This window comes from Aphelocoma coerulescens, assembly GCF_041296385.1.
Source record: "Aphelocoma coerulescens isolate FSJ_1873_10779 chromosome Z unlocalized genomic scaffold, UR_Acoe_1.0 ChrZ, whole genome shotgun sequence".
Classification (NCBI taxonomy): Eukaryota; Metazoa; Chordata; class Aves; order Passeriformes; family Corvidae; genus Aphelocoma; species Aphelocoma coerulescens.
In genome coordinates, this window is record NW_027184085.1 from 16,712,722 (window position 1) to 16,732,536 (window position 19,815).

A 19,815-nucleotide genomic window follows, 5' to 3' on the forward strand; every position below is an offset into this window, starting at 1 on the left:
TTTTTTTTTTTCCCCAGACCTGTCTATTTTCAAATTTCATCTGCCAAAGTTTATGATGCTTTCAGCAGTGTTTGGATACAGCTTGTAAGAACACCACCAGTTAAATATTTATTTTGCAGTTTTTAGCTTCACTGTGAAATAATTTTCTCATTTTAAAATCAAGCATAACTGCAGAGGACTTTTGAGGTTTAATTTTTTCAGTTCCCACATTAGCTGTCCCCTTGCTTAATCTAATACACTCTTATGACTCTGATGACTCTGATAGTGTGGCTTTAACTCTGACTCTGAACTGGATCATGCACAGAGTACCAAATCATAAATCTCATTTAGCTTACTCATGAAATAATCAATAATAGTATCTAAAAATTTGCTGTGGGATATATAAAAATTCTAGGCAGCTTTCCCAGGAACAAGATTTCAGCAAACCCAACAGAAAACAACTATGTAGTATCGAGTTATATTAAGTACCCAGAGAAACACAGGAAAGATCTTTACGTTACTGAAATAGACATATTTCTTCCAAAGGAAGAGTCACCACTGTGCATAGAAAAATTGATTCCAAGTGGAACAAAAAGGAATTGTTCCCCAGCAGTTTGCTTCTAGTTCGAAAGAAGCTTTCATCAAATACCTCAAGTACACCTTACAGACTTTATATTAAATTTATATACTGAGAGGACCTATGCCATTTGTTGTACACAGAAATGTTATTCTGTGGGGTAAATAAAGACCTCCTCTTTAAAGCAAGTATTGGAATAACATAACTAGAGACAAATCCCCAGTATAAGCTAGGCCTAACTAATAAGCCAGAAAATAAGTTAAATAATTATAATTTTTTATATTATGCTAAATTCATACTATAGCAGTGTCACTGTGCTATCTAACACACAGATGGACTACAGGAGATTGTCCCTACCCTCTAGAGCTTTAGATCCAGTAACACAGGAGAGAGGAGTCCTCTGATTTCTATCTCAGCAAATGGCTCACTGAGATACTGTCTTCCTGTCCTGGTTTTGGCTTGGATAGAGTTAATTTTTCCTAGGAGCTGGCACAGTGCTGTGGTTTGCATTTATTAAGAGAATAATGTTGGTGACACATTGATGTTTTAGTTGCTGCTCAGCAGTGCTCGCCCTAAATCCAGGACATTTCAGTGTCCCATGCTCTGCAGCAATCAGGTGCCCAAAGAGGCTGGGGGAGCAAGGCCAAGAGAGCTGACCTGAACTGGCCAAAGGGATATTCCAACATGCCCAGGGTATGAACTGGGGGAACAGCTATCAGTCAGCAGGTGGCAAGGAACTGTACTGTACATCACTTGTTGGTTTGGGGTTTTATTTCTCTCTTTTTGTTGTCTCCTTTTCCATTACTATTATATTTTACTTTGTTTCAATTATTAAACTGTTCTTATCTCAATCCACGTTTTACCTTTTTTTTCCCTTATTATCCTCCCCATCCCACCGTGGAGTGGGAGACTGAGCAAGCGACTACGTGGTACTTGGTTATCAGCTGGGGTTAAGCCATGACACTTCCTAAAGACCCCAGGAAGCATAACCTAGATGTCTGAAATAACCTATCTTCATCAAAAAAACCTCCATTTCCTCCAGCACTGCACATCAGGATAATGTTATGGGTACAAAAAGGTTGCACCCTGAGTAGACCCTTGTCCTCACCCTACTGAGACTCCAAGAAGCAGTTACATTAATTTTGCTACATTACATTCTGGCACCCCTATAGAACTGGGAAGTAAAAGATTTCATCGTATTTTATCAGTGGAGTTCCTTAGAAATTAATAAGCAAAATCAAAATCTTTCACAGATGTCAACGTCCTGAAAGTTTTATTATGATCACTATAGTACAGCCCCTAAAATTAGTTGGATTTCTGAGTCAAAAGTAATGGCTGCTGGTGGAAAATACTTTTAAATAGATTTGAGTATGAGGGGAAAAAACAATGGATTTTTGGGGAAGCAATTAAGCAGAGACATTATCTATCTATGGATTACTGAGTGCAATTTAGAGTAACTAGAATGAAGCTGTAAAGTCAGTATTTTGCAGTGCACCACTGTGTTGGGGTTTTAGGAGCTCTCCTGGGGTTTTTTGGTTTTTTCTGTTAAAGGAATTTTCCCCCATATATGTTGCTAGGGGAGCAAATGACTGGATACTTAAGAAAAACAAAAGAGCTGGCTGCTCTTTTTGTTTCATCTGGATGTGTGGGCAGTCGGTCCCTGCGGTTCGGGAGAGAGGGAGGCTGCTTTCTTCGGCTGCTTTTCCTCTCTACTGGAGAAGCCCCGTGATCCCAAGCCCGCTATCCCTGCCCTGCTCGGAGCCAGGCCGTGGGCCGTCCTGCCCCGCCGTTGCGTGGAGCCTTCACTACGTTGTAGCCGTGCTCGCCCTGCCTGCCCAGACCTCTGGGGGGGTTCCCCTTTTGGATACACCTCCTCTGCCATCCAGGATTTATGCTCGTCCCCACCATTCCAGCCTGCTGTTCATGAGGGTCCAGCCAGACACCGGGATCAGCTGCCCAGGGGTTTGTGAAGCCTTTGTCCCATCCCTCCCCGGGATCCCAGGGCACCGGTGCCGCTGCTCCCCGAGCTCGCTCCGGAGCGCCCCCTGCAGCCGCGGGGGAACCATCGCACCTGCCCTGCTCACCGGGAGCCGCCAGCGCCCCTGCCGGCTGCGAGCGGAACTGCACCCGAGGGGAAAGGGCCCGACAGCCGAGAAGGCTGGGACTGGGTTTGGGATTGTTTGCTGTTACTGCCATAGTTATTGCTGTTTGTTTGACTGGTTATACACATATAGATATACAACAGCAAAGAACTGTTATTCCTATTTCCCACATCTTTGCCTAAAAGCCCCCTTGATTTCAAAATTATAATAACTTGGAGGGAAGGGGGTTGCATCTGCCATTCCAAGGGAGGCTTCTGCCTTCCTTAGCAGACACCTGTCTTTCAAACCAAGACACACTGGGCAACAGTTTGATATTTATACTACGTATTAATTTCCTGGAAAGAAAAAAAGAAACCTAAGTTAAAGCTTCCGCCTTCCATAAAACTCTTCAGAGTCAGAATCCATCACTGAAGGTGGGGCAGGTAGGCACTGATCCAGCAGCAAACATGATTTCGGACCACCTACAGTGCCTTGGCATGATTTCTGCTTCATTATCCACCAAACTAAAAAGCATGTCATTACACTACAGGAATCAAGTTCCTCTAGAGCAGACACTTCTAGAATGATTTCTGGTTGAAAGTGAGTTATGACTGACCTCAAAATTGATCTGGTGCTTTTGAAAGAAGGACATATTGTCATGGACTATCTGATGTTAATGGCACCATTACAGAAAATAAGTGGAGTTTAGCCAGCAATACCAGCCTAGAAAGTCCTTTGCTACTGGAATAGGTGAATTCAACATATCATACAGGGAATGATTTATTTGGAATCCCTGTATGTCTGTCTGGGCAGACAACCTATTCCGTAACATCTCTGTGCCTCAAATAGAAAAGGCAAGTGAAAGCAGCTGAGAATAATAATCAGAACTATTAATGCCCATTTACGTACACGGAAATAGACACACAAAGGCTCACAAAAATAGAGGCATAATCACTTGGGATGCAAATTTAAAGATCTGTTCAACCTGAGTTACTGGCTAATTTGTGATACCCATCTTTCTTCCTTCTCCCTTACAGCCAACCCTCAAGTCTGGGGCTGGGGCTACAAATTCTTCCCTGTGTTTCCATCATAACAGGCAATGTTTATATGGGAAGTGTAAGTTTTGAAAATTTTATTTCAAGTAATTTTACTGAAGATTCTTGATCAGCTCTGTCCACAACATCCCTCTTTGAAGTAACCATGAGAAACCAGGCATAGCAAAAGCTTTCACAGTAACAGAGCAAAAGACTTCTCACTCATCACCTAGTGGTGATATTAGGTTGGCCTGTTATCATTTTGTTCGGCTTTCATTCTCTTGTGCTAAAACAACATCAAATTCTACAAACAGCTACCCTTTGAGTAGTATTTCTCTTCTTCCTGTACACAAAGCTGTCCTGGGTTGCAGTGTATTCTATTACCATCCTCATGAGCTGTGGAAATCAGGTGGGGCAGTGTTTCCTTGCCTCCTCCCCCCAGACTGTCTTGCTGTTAATGGCCCATCATTGTCCTGCTGCATGACTCAGAGATAACTCCCTCCGGACTATCTTCTGTTAACGAGCCTAATCAACACTTGGCCTCATGACTCATTACCCTATTGTGACATGCTCCACGCAGAGGGAGGAACCAAGCATCCCATCGTGGATATAATCTGGGACTCTGAACACCAGAGAGAACCTTCCCACTGGATTTCCAGAGGACAGGAGCTACATAGCCACCACTGGACCTTCTGAGGGGGAGCAGACCCTTTTTCTACAGGATCACTGCTTCAGGAGGACTGCAGCCACCATTCTACCAGACTGCTACCACCACCCTGCCAAACAGGGTGCCAGGTTGTATCCTGACTGTGTCAGTTTAACCCAGTGTTATCCACCTTTATTTTTTTCCCCCCTCTTTTTATTTCCCTATTAAATTGTTATTCTGACTTGGTGTCTCCCACTAGTTTGTATTCAAACTAGTACAAAAGTACAAAGAAATAAAAGCCTCATCTCTTCTCCACTGCCAAAATTAGTAACCCCACAAATCTATCTACAAGAAACCAAGCTCAGACTCACCACACTGTTAGCACAAGCAATGCAACATCATCCAACAACAAAATCAAAACTAGAGAGCTAACTGAAAGAATGGAATTTTTTTTCTCTTTGTTTCTGTCAGTATCTTTTTTTCAGCTGAGATCAAGTATCTTCTCAGCAATTCCATAAGAACAATGATCTTGGAATCACAGTTCCACACTAATTTCTTAACTGGAAGTAATTCAATGGAGACTTCACGTCTGCTCAACTCCTTTTGGTCTCCGTTGTGGATAGAAAACAGCCAGATCTACAGATAGGTCAATCCTTGACTTCTTTGGATCCCCTTTACACCTTACTCCCAAAGAAAGTAATGTAGAAAGGCTTTCCCTACAGTGCCTGAACCAATAATCCAGAAATTTTTATACATATGTAATCCAAAGAGGTTTTTACACTCATGCCAGATGAAAAAGAGGGACATTTTACCAGGTCCCTTTCCTGCTCCTAGTATCCACCACCCCTTAATATGAAACAAATTGAAATACATAATTTGATCTTTGAGCAGAAAAGAATAACATCGTACTTTCATGAAGAGAGATTTTGGACAATGTTTTTGTCTTCAAAATGTTCACGAGGTTATCAGTGCCAGAGTACTTAAAGCTTTCACCAGAAAACTACAATGTAAGAAAAAATAATGTAGATAACACCTAAGATATATTTAGACATCCCAAATCCTTCTCACAGGGACAAAAATATTACTTTATTTTAAGTACCCAATATATTCATCTTCTGTTCTCAACACTACAATAAATGCTATGATAAGGCCACAGAATTACTGCTGCTCAGACAAACTGTGCCCATGCAGCCCACTGATTTGCTGTGAAAACAATTGTATATATTTTGTTTTACCAGAAGTCATAGAATCTATATTACTTAATAATTAAAGATAAAATCATAAAAGTAAATGATTATGTCTAACATAACCCATGTATTTTCAGTCAGGATCCTCTCCAACTTCCAGAACTGCTGAGCCAGAGGCAGTGTTTTGATGGCTTGTTAGCTGCCTGCTGCAGAGTCAAGTCACTCCTGTGCCATGGCAATTCCTCAGCTGAGATCACAGTTCCTGCAGTGGCCTCTTCAATACTCTGCAGTATTGGTGAGCTCTACAGGCTGGCTGTATAAAAAGGAATTAACAAGAAGAAGCGGGCAGGGGAGACAGGAGGACAAAGGGGCAGGAATGAATTTACCATTTTTTTTCACTCTACTATCTCACCATCTGCTGTTACTCTGTGCTGCACGGGTATCTAGGCGCCACAAACATAGAGAAGGTCCTTATCCACTACATTTTGATGCATACCCTCCCAAGTTACTCCAACTGTACAATGTCCCTTCAGGAAAATAAAGGTACTTAACTTTCTATATGAAAAACACCAAGTCAGATTAAAGGTTAATTCATCCATCCTAAGAGCACACTCTGGTACAAAGTGTAACAAGCACATCCATCAGCTGTGACTGGTGAGGTACTGGCTTCATCAGCCCTAGTGTATCTACAGGCAACACCTGCTTTAGTAATTTGAATGAATAAGCTTCCCATTGTCCAGCTGAGATCTGTACCTTGAAGCTTGTTCCCTGCAGCTCATTCACAAAGATGTAACAGTAACAGAAAGCAACTCACACAGGTAACTCAGATAAATATTAATCTTTCAGATGACAGTGGTCTTCTATCTGTCTGTTGACAAATTTGGGTATGTTTTTGACTCTACTATTTGGGATGTTCAAGTAGAAGCCCTTCCTAAGAGCACAGCCTATTTCTCTTGTGGTTAGTGAAAAACTGGTGTAACCACTCTTTCTGCACAGCATACTTTTTCACACCAATACCAGACTACTAAATACATTCTGCAAGAACTCATTTCAAAGCTGTAGAGAAACTAAAGTGGTGTAAGTTTTCCCCCCTCCCTGCCTTTGTCCTTCCATTCTTAAAAGAGAGCAGTTGTTTCTCCTACTTACACATTTTGTCTGTACTAACAATTTATTTATGGTGCTTCAGTGAGAGGTAGAAGGGTTGTACAATCTAGAAGTGAAGGCTGTAATTAAGACAAAATATGCAAGTCCCAACAGATGAAGATGCAGATCTGGCCTCTGTTTCCCTAAACCACAGGAAAAACAACCACCAGCATAAATAAAGCAGGAAGACTCTCCCTTAGGATAGGATTTGAGTGATGGAAACAAGTATTCAAAGCCTATTAATACCAAATATAAATAAGCTTTTGTGATATTAATAACTTTTAAAAGCCTTGTTTACTCTGATTGTACAGCACAAGTGCAGACACATTAAAAAGGGAGAAAACATTAGTGAAAGAGCACCAAATTCCAGGTATCCAATGTAACAAGTTTTTAAGAAAAAAGGCAGAATGAGAGATTAAAGAACACATTTGCAATTACTGCATGGACTCACAATTTACACTTATGCCTAGAGCTTCCCCACAGAACCAAATCATTCCTCTAGCTCCTTCTCACTACCACATCTTAGCACCCAGGTCCAAGATTTCAATCACTGCACCAACCGAACAGCTGCCAGTCCTCTCCAAAGACAATTCCCTGGTGTACAGACACTCCTACAAACGTTTGTAGCTTTACAATGTTTCAGTTCTGCACTGAGTAGCTCACCTGGAACAGAACTGACCCAAAGTGATTCTTCTCACATGCTTCAAGTATCTGTTCCAGAATTTTGTGATTTGTACAATTATCTCCTCATCTAGTTGTATTTCTTTCTTTCTTCTTGAATCTGACATGAACGTGTTTGAAACCACTATGACCATAAAAGAATCCCAACTTCAAATTTTGAAGAAATACATACTGAATTATAGCATTTACATACAGCTACTTTAAAAGTAATTAATATATGCTAAAGTTTCTGAAAAAAAACTTGTCTAAGTGGCATGACAAAGATGCTATGAAGATAGAAGAAAAATAAAAATTCTTTAACTGAAAAATAATTCTTTCAGGAAAGGTCTGCATAACTGTCCTGGGTTTGACTGGGATAAAGTTAATTTTCTTCTTAGTAGCTGGTACAGTGCTGTGGTTTGGATTTACAGCACAACAGTGATAAAAATAACTATTTTTTAAAATGTAGTGCAAATAGCAAAAGAAATTGCCAGAGATTTCATGGCATTGTCAAGAGTGGCATATTCTGAAAATGAATATGATCAGTTCTGCTGATTCAAAGCTCAAGAAACTAGCAGTTAAAAAATAAAATTTGACCACAATCACTTTCTTAAAGTAATTTCATAATTGCTTTTTTTGCTTTTGAACAACAGTGAAGAATCAAGTTGGTAGCTTTTTCTGACTGAAACATGACCCCATGATAGAAACCCTTACAGTTAGTGTGACTGCCCATTAAAACACAAGTGAATGACTTTTAAAGTCCTAATCAGAACTTCATGAGTGCAATGAAATTAAAAATGTCCTTGCACTGATATAATCCTATGCTGATGATAGTCCAGTCTCTTACAGTGGATCTCAACGCTTCTTACTTTTGTAGGAGGAAAAAGTGAACCTCCTTTCAGTCTGATTCGTTACTAATAATCAACTGTGGAAAAAAAAAATCCAGAAAATACATGCTTAGAAAAAAAAATGCACTCATGGCTTCTGTTTCTTTTACAGCTAGGTGGAACCATATTTTTAATATTCTTTTTTAAACGCAGTACTTGCTTCATCACAGATAAGATCAAATTCAACTGTTGAGACTGAAAAACACCACCACTACCACAGAATACATAATATGGTTTGCTTACAAATCTTACACTCTCCAAAACATGGTGCTGATATTTCAAAAACATGAGTTTCGTTAATGAAGCTTTGCTACAAGTACAAATAGCAAAAGTAACATAGCAGAATAAGAGGAGTGAAAAAAACCACCAAAGAATCAAAACAGGACACTTCATAATGAAAAAAATCTTCCTCCATTTTTGTCAGCTTATCTAAGCTGGTAGCAGATGGTATCAACAGCACATAAGAGACACAAGAAAAATGGAAGTGGAAAAGGAAGCTGCCAGATTCATTGGGAATGCCTTTTAAGGCTAAATGTAATCATTTTACAAAAGAGAATTCTCAGGGTTGACTCACACTTTCTGAGTGCAAAATTTAGCGAGATTTTGTGGGTAAATCAAACGCTATCAGAGTGTGTAAGCATCTTACACTCATCTAAAATGTACACAATGAAGAATATCCCCGTGTTGCATCTAAAAATGCTTTACACACCAGACATGATGATGTTTAAAGGTCCCTTCCAAACCAAAGTATTCTAAGATTTCCAGATAAAAGACAGTCCTGTAGTTAAAGCACTGAACATGAAATGAACAGAGCTGATGTTATTTTCTGGTTCTATCACAGAAACTCATTGAAAACTGAAGAGTTGAGAAAGCAACGCCTAATTTCAGTTCATTGCCTATAAGAAACTAGCACTTTTTTTTTCTTCCCAGCCTTCAGCTGTTTCCTTCCCTTTCACTAGATTATGTCTGGGTAAGGTTATAGCTACGACAGCACTCAGAGTAAGAAGAGAGCTGGAATTTAACAAGGTTTCCTGGTGGTAATGTCAGCCCACATGGCCCAGCAAAGTTCAGCTTGAAGGCAGCTTAACCAGAACATCACAGGTTGGTGCACCTAGAAGTAAGCAGGCTTGAGTCCCTACCAGGTGGTTGGGAAACATATCCTCTGGCTTTACCTTGCGCTGCCAGCGGCACCAGGGACAGAGGACACTACTGCAACAGCAAGCCATGAAGCACTGGTTGGCCTAGCTTTGCTCCCAGTAGTATCTACAAAACCCTTTGTCATGTCATTTAAGACAATGGTACTATACTAGAGATTGCCATCTCAGTGGCACTCATCCCTGACACCCCTGATATGTCTGAGACATCTCTATGAGGAATAAAGAAATTCCTCCATCCACTCTGGCTGCAGGGCCTTCACTCACAAAACTGATGAGAACATCACTTAGAGCTCCACACACTGAAACTCTCTCATGGAAAGACAGGATTGGTGTATTTCATTTATAGCATCTGAATTTAATCCCTTCATTAATTTCTGAAGTAAAAACTATAAATTTTTTAAAGTTTCAATTGAATATTAGTTCATTTCTAACTAGTCTTCTCAGTGAGTGAAACAGATGCCACACAGCCACAGAAAACGACCACTCAACATTTCTAAGGAAAGTTATGGTGATTGGTTTGTCTCACATGGGATTATCAACGAGGGATAGAAGGTGGATGAAGGTGGATGAAAAAGCACAGTGCTTCAACTGCATGCTGATCCATTAATTAAAAAAAAATATTTAAACAATAAATTTTATTACCAGTCTTTGATGCTCAAATTGCAAATGTACTTCAAGTTGCATCTCAAGGAAAAAAAAAAAACAAACCAAAACTTGCAGCTCAAGTTTTTGGCCGTTTCAATGGTTTTGATGACTGCCCAAGACCTGCACCTTAACATGCATCACTACCGGTGAAGTGATTGGCATGTCTTGGCACATTTGAAAAGCCAGGCACAAGGCAGCTGAAGTTGTATGCTAAAACCCACATACCTGCAGTTTCTGACTGATACTTATCATCGGGACCACTAGTTCACATGCATGCCAGAGCAGGGGAAGGAATTGCAGGGAATATTCGTTTGTTCCTCAGCACTTTCCCCCATGGCATACTACAGTTATGGTAAGGTGTGGGTGGAAAAATTTACATCCACGTTGCTTGCAAAGCATCCACGTTTTTATTAGGAAACTATGTCAAGTTCTCAGTGTGTCTGCAGTAGGAGGGAAAGCAGTCACAAGGCGGGTCACACCTGAACGGACAGCTCGGCCTTCACTTTAAGGCAAGAGGACACCACGCCTTCACAAAATGCCCGCTGTCCCACCACCTGTGCGGCCTCCTGCGCCGCCCGGCCGGCCCCATTCCCGGCCAAGGGGCTGCGGCGGCAGCCGCCGGCCCGAGCACGGGACCCACGCCGCCCTCGCCGGGCCGGGGCAGGGGCACTCCCCGTCGGGCTGCTGCTTTCGCAGACATGTCGCTCCAGCGCTCCGAGCAACCCCCGCGCCGGGGCCGCGGTCGGGCCGCCCCTTCCCCCGCGGGCGCAGGTGCCTTCCGGCCCCCGCCACGGCCCTACCTGCGAGAGCGGGCCGGCCGGCAAACAGCACCAGCAGCACCAGCAGCAGCAGCAGCGCCGGCCGCAGCAGCGCAGCGGGCGCCCCGGCCATGCCGGAGGCGCGGCCCGGCCGGGCTCCCCCAGCACGGGCGGCGCTGGGGCAGCGGCGCAGCCCTGGGGAGGGGGAGCTGCGGAGAGCGTCACCGCCCCGAGCCGCGCTCCCCGCCCGCTGTCCCGGGATAGCCTCCTCCCTCCTTCCCGCCCTCCTCACAGCGCAGTCCCTGCGCCTCCCCGCCCGAGCTCCAGGAGCGCTGGCCAGGGACGGGAGACGGGGCAGTGTCTTCCGACAGCCCGGGCTGCACTTCACGGTTGTAGATTAGCCTGTGCTTGCGGTGGGGCCTGCCCAGTTGGGGGTTACAGCAGTTGTTCACCCGCTGCACACCCTCTCTCTCCATGGCCTGCCTGTGGCAGGGGGAGGCCGCTCTGAGGTACCTCCAAACCTTCCATCTCCTGGCTGGAGCACCTTCATCCCTCAGAGTGTTTGCATGCTGTCCAAAATGCAACACATCACACTGCTTTATGGAAGAAACGTGTTACAGGTATACCAAACAATACTTTCAGAAACTGAGATGATTACAGAATCACAGAATCAATTAGGTTGAAAAAGACCTCTGGAACTGAGCCCAACCTATGACCGAACACCACCATTTCAATTTTACCGTGCCACAACCAGCCTTTCCTTGAAACACCTCCAGTGTCTCCACCATCCTCCTGGCCAGTCCGTTCCAATATTTAATCACCCTTTCTGTGAAGAAATTCCTCCTAATGTCCATCCTGAACCTCCCCTGGCACAGCTTAAGACCATGTCCTCTCGTCCTGTTTACTGGGAGAAGAGGATTATCCCCACCTGGCTACAACCTTCTCCAAGCTAGTTATAGAGAGTGATAAGGTCTCATTATAAAAAGTACAGATCCTAAATTAGAAAAACTATGCATTTCACGCCTCATCACTGCTGTCCTGTGCTTAAAAGGACAAAGTTTCAGCTTAGAAAATGTTTTTAAAGAGGACATTGGAGCTAGTCATTTACGAGCCTTTACCGTACTTGATTCAAATATGCACACATGCCTTGAGTTACATAAATCATCCGTGCCAGGAACAGCCTTTCAGTCATAAAATTTTCTGTGATTTTATCAGCTGTCAGGGTGCGTTACAATGTGTCTCAACAGGTTGGTTATTTTTTTAACTTTGTTACTCCCTTAGACATAGGACTGGAATTTGTGACCTGAAATCTGACGCTGAGCAAGCAGAGTAAGTAACTGAGATACCAAAACTGAAAAAAGAAGTAAAATGGCAATGGCATTAATATCTTTCTGGGTCAGCTGTCTGGCTGTCTGGTTCTTCTCTTCCTTTGAGGTTTGCAATCATCATTTAGTCTAGATTTTCCTTAGAAATTTTTGGCAGGCTTAGCTATGTTTGCATTTTTCCAATAATGTTTGTGACAGTAGGGGGGGATCTGTGCCCAGAGGGAAATCGGGGGGGGGGGGGGGGGGGGGAGGGGGATCTTCCCCTAAATATCACTTTAAAACTTTATTAAAGACCTCAAAGGCAGAGGCCTAATAAACTTCATTTACTTCAGACTGGCACTCAAAGAAGATTTGTGAAAACCCTAAGAAGATACTGCAAAAAGGCATCTATTTAAGATGTGAGCAAGAGGGTCAAAAACAGGATTTAATGTGGGATAACTATTTATCGCATGTTTGATACTAGAAAAGCAGATCTCCAGGTGTGCATCAACAAACCTCTGTGCTGCAGGAGGGAAGCCTGGGGAAAAGTTTTGCCTTTGCATCATTCATGAGTTACACAGGTCTGACTTAACATATCCTTACCCTGTGCGAAAAAGTTTGCAGGGAGAGTCCTTGGATTATACCTCGGATGGGACAGCATCAATTGCACTGTAGGCCTTGAGAAGAAGTAGTTAAAGCCACACCAAGAAAAAAATACTGCAGTAAGGTGCTTGAGCGAGGAGCACAAGGTAGGTAAGTATACCATACACAAGAAGGGTTTTGGGGCTAAACGCAAGGACAGCGAGATAGGGTGCACGAGGGCCCTGGTATCACATGCACACCTGGTGAGGCGCATGCAGGACACTGTGCAAGCAGGGGGGATTTCTGTGTTGGACCAGATCACCACTGGAGGCCTGAGTTCAGAGAAGGGAAAAGAAATAAGCAATGTGGCTGGAGGTAGCACACTGGATGCTGAGCTACCAAAATTTTGTGAAAAAGAATGAGCCATATTTTTTAAAACACTTCATGATTCATAGTATAGGATGAAATTTAGCAATATGATGCAGTTATTTTAGGTAATCTATTTCACATTATAGCTACACCAATACCATCACAAAACTGTAATCAGTCTCTAGAGAGTAGTGGCAGGAATCACTGAACTAATATTTTCCTTAAACAATTTTTTTTTGAGGTTCATTTCAAAATTGCCTTCTTTCCAAAGAAAGGCAATTGACTCTGAGGCCAGAGAAGGGACTGACAGACTTGGGATTGTTCAGCTCAGAGAAGAGTTGGTTCGGGGGAATCTAATCAATGCCTATGAACAGGTGATGGGACCAGGTGGAAAAGAGGGAGTAGGACTTGTTACAGGTGTCCAATGAAAGGACAAGCACAATTAAGCCCAAACTGAAATACAGGAAATTGCATTCAAATACGTAAAATATTCCTCACTCTTAGGGTCAATCACTAGAACAGGTTGCTCAGGCAGGGTCTCCATCTCTGTTCATACTCAAAACTTCAGAGGGTGCAGACCTGAGCAAACAGCTGGCAATGGCCTTACTTTGAACAGAAGGTTTGGTCTGGACAGGCTCCAGAGGTACCTTCCCACCTCAACTGTTCTGTGGTGCTCTGACTCGGCAGTCTTCATGGACATTTAAAACAAACATTGAGACTTCTGAAAAGAGGAAGACCACATCCTGAGAAAAGCTTACATGGCTATAGCTTTAAGCCACATTTTCTTAAGTCATTCAGAATTTTCCAGCCATGGGTCCTACTTGCTTTTAGTGGAACATAGGTTTCTAAAGAAATGTAGATTTGAGCTCTTCTTTATTTCTGTGTTTCCCATATTTCTGTGATTTTAGGGGTTTTTAAAAGGGTTTTGTTTTCCTTTTTATAATCTTTGGCTTGTATTCTTCAAGGATTTATTATGTCTTGAAAGCACAGCAGGATTTGTTGCCTACAAAAAATTCCAGTCATGTAGTCAGGAAGACAGAAATGTAGCACATAAAATGTCCACGTTTGTGTTCTTTCTTCCTCTTCTGTAGGATGGTTCCTGTATGCCAGCTTCATATCCAGTAGTTGATCTCAGTGCTGAATAGTTCTATGCAATTGTGAGAAATCATGCAACTAGTTGACAGATTCTTTCCTTATAATGATGGAGATCTGCTTGTTTGCATCTGACAGCCTATCAGTATAAAAGTTTCCTTTTATTTGATTGGAAAAAGGTTTCACTGACAAGATGGGATTTTTGTGTGGTACTAGAAACCACTTTAAAGATTACTTCCTATTTAATTTTCAACCAACAATACTCTTTGCAAATTGCTGCTGCAGATAAAACTTCGTTACAGTTCCTGTAGGTTTTCAACTAGGGGGAAAAAAACTGAAACCAAAAACAAACAAACCCCCACCAAAGGTCTCAACATGTTTTGAAACAACTTCTATCCTATTTCTTTGAATTTGGTTAAATTATACTGAAATTGCAGCTATGGGTAAGTAACAAATGCTTAGAAGACATTCCTCATAAATCTAATGGGAAAGATTGTACACCGGTTACACTGTGTCAGATGGCAAATACTCAAGCTGGGTTTCCTGAATAGAGGTGCAGAGTAGTGGACCAAAGCTTCTTAATATCTCAGATACAAAGATGTTGTGGATGTATGCTCTGTTGTCTCATCAAACACAAACTTTCAGTGGTCCATACAGATCCCCAAAGATTCTGGCTGGAATGACACTAGAGGGAGTCCTGATGCTGCAAGAAAATATATTTCCTGTAAAAATTTCTTAAGTAAATAGTACTTTATAAATGAAAATGTTGAAACAGAGCTTCTGGGAAAAATGAAGGAGCCATTAATTTAGATAGGATCAAATAGTATTTGAATTCTAAATTCTAAGCTTGCAATGATTCATTAATACAAGTGAATTTTAAAAAGGGCATTTTTAATAAGAGCTTTGTTTTTTCAGTAAAGAGTGTATTTAAAGTCAGCATTCGAAATTAATCTCTCATTAATCTCTAATTTTAATCAAAATTAATATTATTGTTCTGATAAATTACAAGGGGTCTTTTGTAGAAAAGCTATGCTTGTCTTGTGGTACATAACTGAAGACTTAAGATTGATAAGCTCTAAGTTTTCAAGTTAGACTAAAGAATTTTACTGAAGTCAATGTCACTTGTCAGGTCTCAGCACCACATTTGCAATAAAAATAGGTTTCCCCAAAGTATCTTGACGCATCCCACAAGTTACTGTGGTATACTGGTCCATGCATGTTCCTAAACCGCATTAACAATTTTGAAAACTGTAGGTATCTGAAAGAAATTCGCATTCATGCAGGACTGGAAGTCCTCAGTAGCTCAGAATCATAGTTTATCCTGTGCCACTGGGATTGGGAATATTTTTTGTGCTGTGGGAGATCCTAAATTGCAAGCCTAAAGCAAGGCAAAGCTCTATGCTCTGAATAAAGCAGGAGGAAGACATAGGCATTCACTAGGGATCAAAATGCTTCCTTTCTTCCCCATGCCTTGAACCAAGACCTCTGAGCCTGCTTCAGGTATTCACCATATTCCCATCCCTTCCGGGATCTCACAGAATGAGTGCTCACCTCTTGCTCCTCTCCTAATGTTGAGTGAGGAGTATTGTGGAGCTCTGAGATTGCACTCAGGAACAGGTTATCCAGGAATCTAAAATCCTCTTTTTCAGCTACAATGTCATAGTCTAAGGAACTCAACACAGGAGTCAGTGCAGGAGGCTGCAGCTGTTACTGCAAGGAAGAGGTGTGGAGAACCCAGAGAAGAAACTGGTAGAATGACTCTGGTGGATAGTGGTGCCCTTTACCTGCATGGCAGTAGTGTGCCTTTGAGATCAAGCTCTTATGTGGCCAGCCAAATAGAGATCGCCAGTGTAGTAATATTACCACGGCAAGAGAAAAATCACAGCCATATAAGCAGGCCATATAGCAGACTTTTCTCCTTTAAGCTATTCAGGGGGTAAAGGTTTGCTCATCCTCCTTTTTCCATCTGTGGGTTGTAAAGCTCAATTACATCAGTTTGCAGCTGTGCACATCTTCAGGCTGTGCAGTGGAGGATCTGCTGTCCTCACTTGCTGTCCTCATATTCATGCCTGAATTGTCATGGCTGCTCAATTGCATGAGTAAAGGCTGCTCTTTCTGCTAAAGCAATACAGTTTTAGAAAAGACATGCCACATAGAAGCATGAGTATGTATCATGATGCTGCTATGGCATAGAGTCCGCCTTATCCCCTATAGGGTAAGCGCTGGTAAACATAGGACACTCACCCTGTGGTCTCTCCTACTCACAGATCAAACTGTCATTATTTCCTAGCAACACAATTCTTTAATTTAAAGAATACAATATCTAGCATATTAGCTTGCATATTAAGTATTACTGAAATCAATCTATTATTTTTAAAACAGATTAGGGAAGTGCAGAAAACAATGCAGACGCCTTAGCTTGTATTATTTTTGCTTGCTTGTTCTGCTTCACTATGTGGAAATGTGGTTCTTTATCCTAGGTGTTTACTGATTTACATATATGAAAGAGTCTGAATTTTCACACTGGCCTTAAAAGGAATCTTCCTTTGCTACAAGTTCAGTGTTAAGTGTTGCAGTTTAGTCTCCTCTCTTCTGAAAATCTGTACAAAAGTCTCAGGTAGTTTCTTTCTTGGGCACCTATTTAAAACATCCAACTCCAAAAGCTTCCTCAGAGCTAATCTTTCAGAACTGGGAGTCTTGAAACAGATCTTCACTCCTATCTGCCAAAGCAAAGCAACTGTCAGTCAGCCAAAAGTCCAGCAAAGAAAAAACAGAAACACAACTATAGCAAAACTATGCAAGTTATCTTTGCACAGGGAGGAGACTAGAATTCAGCTTTTGTACAGGTCAAAGGAGGCAGAGGAACTCAAAGGGATGCTGCTAAAGAAAATACTTTCATGCCCCTAGCTTCAGCACACTGAAAGAGATAAAGCAACTCCCTGGAGAGGGCTTCACTTCCAGGGCAGTTTTGTATGGTCTTTCTCAAGATATTTAAAGAATTTAAGTTCTTAGGTTTTAGTGAAAAATATCGTCTCATTCCATAAAATGACTGAGTTAGAGGCTGTATAGGGATCAGAGAGTAAAGCAGGCTATTTACAAGCAGTATGTCAGAACGCTGAATAAAAGTAGTTAAATAGAAAAGAAACCACTTTCATACAGTTTTGAGTTTGGGGGCTTTTTTTGCTGCACTGGTTTGTGCAGTTTCACTAATACTTTTTGGCTTTAGCAAATTTTTATGTCACTCCTGCTGATCAGAACCTTCATGAGTGTTGTTTGTAATTCAGTCCCTTGTGGTTAGACCCTTTTTCTTTAGAAAAACTTCTTATATTCCTCAACACAAATCTGTTTTTCTCAATTGCCTGTGCAAATGGTTTGGATTCTTCCAATAAAAGTAATTCATCCTGAATCAGTGAGAACTGTCCTCAGTGTCACTGTTATTTTTCTGGTGGAGGATCTTGTGTTTTTTCATATGCTATCTTTAACATCACTAGAAGCGAGTTAGCCCTCCTGCTCCAATACTCACATGGCTCTCATTCCTGCTGCCTGTATTAAAAGGTGCATTTGCAAATGTATTTTGTATGACTTTGCTTTTTGGATTACTTATCAAATTGCAGCTGTAGTATCATACCACCACTATGTAGGTTCATACCACCACGATGCAGAAAGCTGTCTCTTTGTCTAAATCAATATCCTCTGCTGAGATCTGGATGAGATTCCTGTCTCGCATCAGTCTTACAAAGATGCTGCTGCGCTGGCTAAATTACCTCTGGCTCATGGTAGCTATTTTCACAGCCTTCACGATTTTGAGTGTTTTGCTCTTACTTTCATTAGGAGTAATGTGATCCTGCCTTTTATTTTTCTGTTAGCCATGGTTACAGAAGAATGTTGGCTGTGGGTGCATAATAACATGATGGAAAGAACCACCTGTATCATTAAAATACAGCTTCCAGCTACTGCAAACATCACCTCATATAATAATCACTGTTATTTATTTGTTGAAGTCTGTCTTAAAAGCATTCTGGTGGCTTGGACTCATCCCTGTCCTGTACCTAATTCCCTTTTTGCAAAACTGCCCCTGAGCATGATTGGAAACTACTGGTTTTCTGCTGAAGTTGTTTATGGGCAGCTGATATCTCACTTGTGCCAACATTACTTTTTAATCTGAATACTTGGCAAACTCTTGGTGCTGAGCATTTTCCTCGGTGTATTTGTAGCTGGCACTCTTTTTCCCATCAGCCCTGGCTGAACAAGCCTGGATTGTCTATTTAGCCTCCTCTCACAAGTTAGGTTCTCAATACTTTCACTGTTGTTTTCAGCCTTCTCATCCTCCTTTGCTGGTTTGAAACCACCTTTCAGAAACAGAGGTGAACAGAATAATACACAGCCACTCAGACTTGGTCACAGAAAGGCTTTGTCTCACACTTTCCTCTCATTGCTTCAGATGACCTGTCTCTGCCTTAGACCGTGGACCAGATTGTCAAATCCAGGAGAGACCCATTCACTTCAAATCTGGCAAAGGAGGTGACAACTACAACATCTGGCACAGGATGGCTATCACCACGCTGCTCTCCAGAGGCTCCAGATCTCTCTGGTTTTGCTGTCTGATAGCAACCTCTCAGTGACAGATCAGACCAATGGAAACACTGGACTAATACCTATGCTCCCCAAGACACGTGCGGATCACAGCTGGGATTGGCATTGGCCTTGTGTCACAACAGGATTTACCACACTTATCCCAACCTGGAGCCTGTGTACACAATGTATTAGATTCACTACTGTGGCTCATCAACCCCTATAATTTGAATGTTATTAATTTAATGCACCTTTTAGAAGTTGTGTTCTTTTGTTTGTCTCATATCTAAACAAGTTGCCTCATTGCAACTTTTCTTGAGAACACTCTGCCAGTTCTCTTTTGCTCCATCATTGTCATTTATTTCTCTGGGGTACAGAAGTGCATGGACAGTTTAAAAACAGTCAGCCCAATTGTTTAGGAAGCAGGTCTGATAAATGAGGAAAGAGTGAAATGGTGGACCTAGATGTGACGTCCTGAGCTGGGCTGCAAAGGCAGCCTGTAGGTTTTCAATACTTTGTTAGAAATGTTTCAGTAATGGTTAATAGGGTTAATATTTTATATATTGTGTAAGTTTTGCCACAGAGTTTGGAAGAACCAGATTTGAAGGCTGGGCTGTTGGCTTGGTGCTCTGCTGCTTGGGAGCATCAGTGCTTGGGGTGCATCAGATAAGAGTATCTGAGAAAGTAAAGGAGAGATTTTGAGTGAAAAGGATATCAAAAAGACCATCAAAGATAGTGTCCTCAACGAAGCGATGACACAAATTCAGTGATGTATGGCCTTGGATGGAAAAACAAACAATATTACTGACCTAAAGGCCTGCTAGCACTATCAAAAATATTTGCATTGAGCTTCATTTAATCAAAACTTTTTAATTTAGTACACGTAGAGACATGGAGACATGACAGGTATCGAGGTGACTTGATCACCAGCAAAAGTGGATTCCTAATGGCTATAATTTTTGCAGGCGGCAGGAATGAGTGTTTACATACCTTCATTTTTTGTTGTTCTGTGATTAACTTGTCATCCAGCCAGTTTTCCTAGTGTCTCCCAGTCAGGACAGTTTCTTATACAACAAAAAGGAAAATTTTTTTAATTTTTAATCCATTAATTTCCTTAAGAAAGACTGTGTGGATTTGAAAAG

General features: G+C 41.7%; 1 protein-coding gene across 1 annotated transcript in view; it reads right to left on the minus strand.

The window, feature by feature from the left end:
* LOC138103291 (chondroitin sulfate proteoglycan 4-like) overlaps positions 1–10,948 on the minus strand; it is a 44,115-nt gene extending 33,167 nt beyond the window's left edge. The window contains exon 1 of the mRNA XM_069001498.1: positions 10,797–10,948. Within this exon, the coding sequence (XP_068857599.1) occupies positions 10,797–10,887 (91 nt within the window). The 5' untranslated portion in view covers positions 10,888–10,948. The remainder of the gene's footprint in view (positions 1–10,796) is intronic.
* Positions 10,949–19,815: the final 8,867 nt, after the last annotated feature.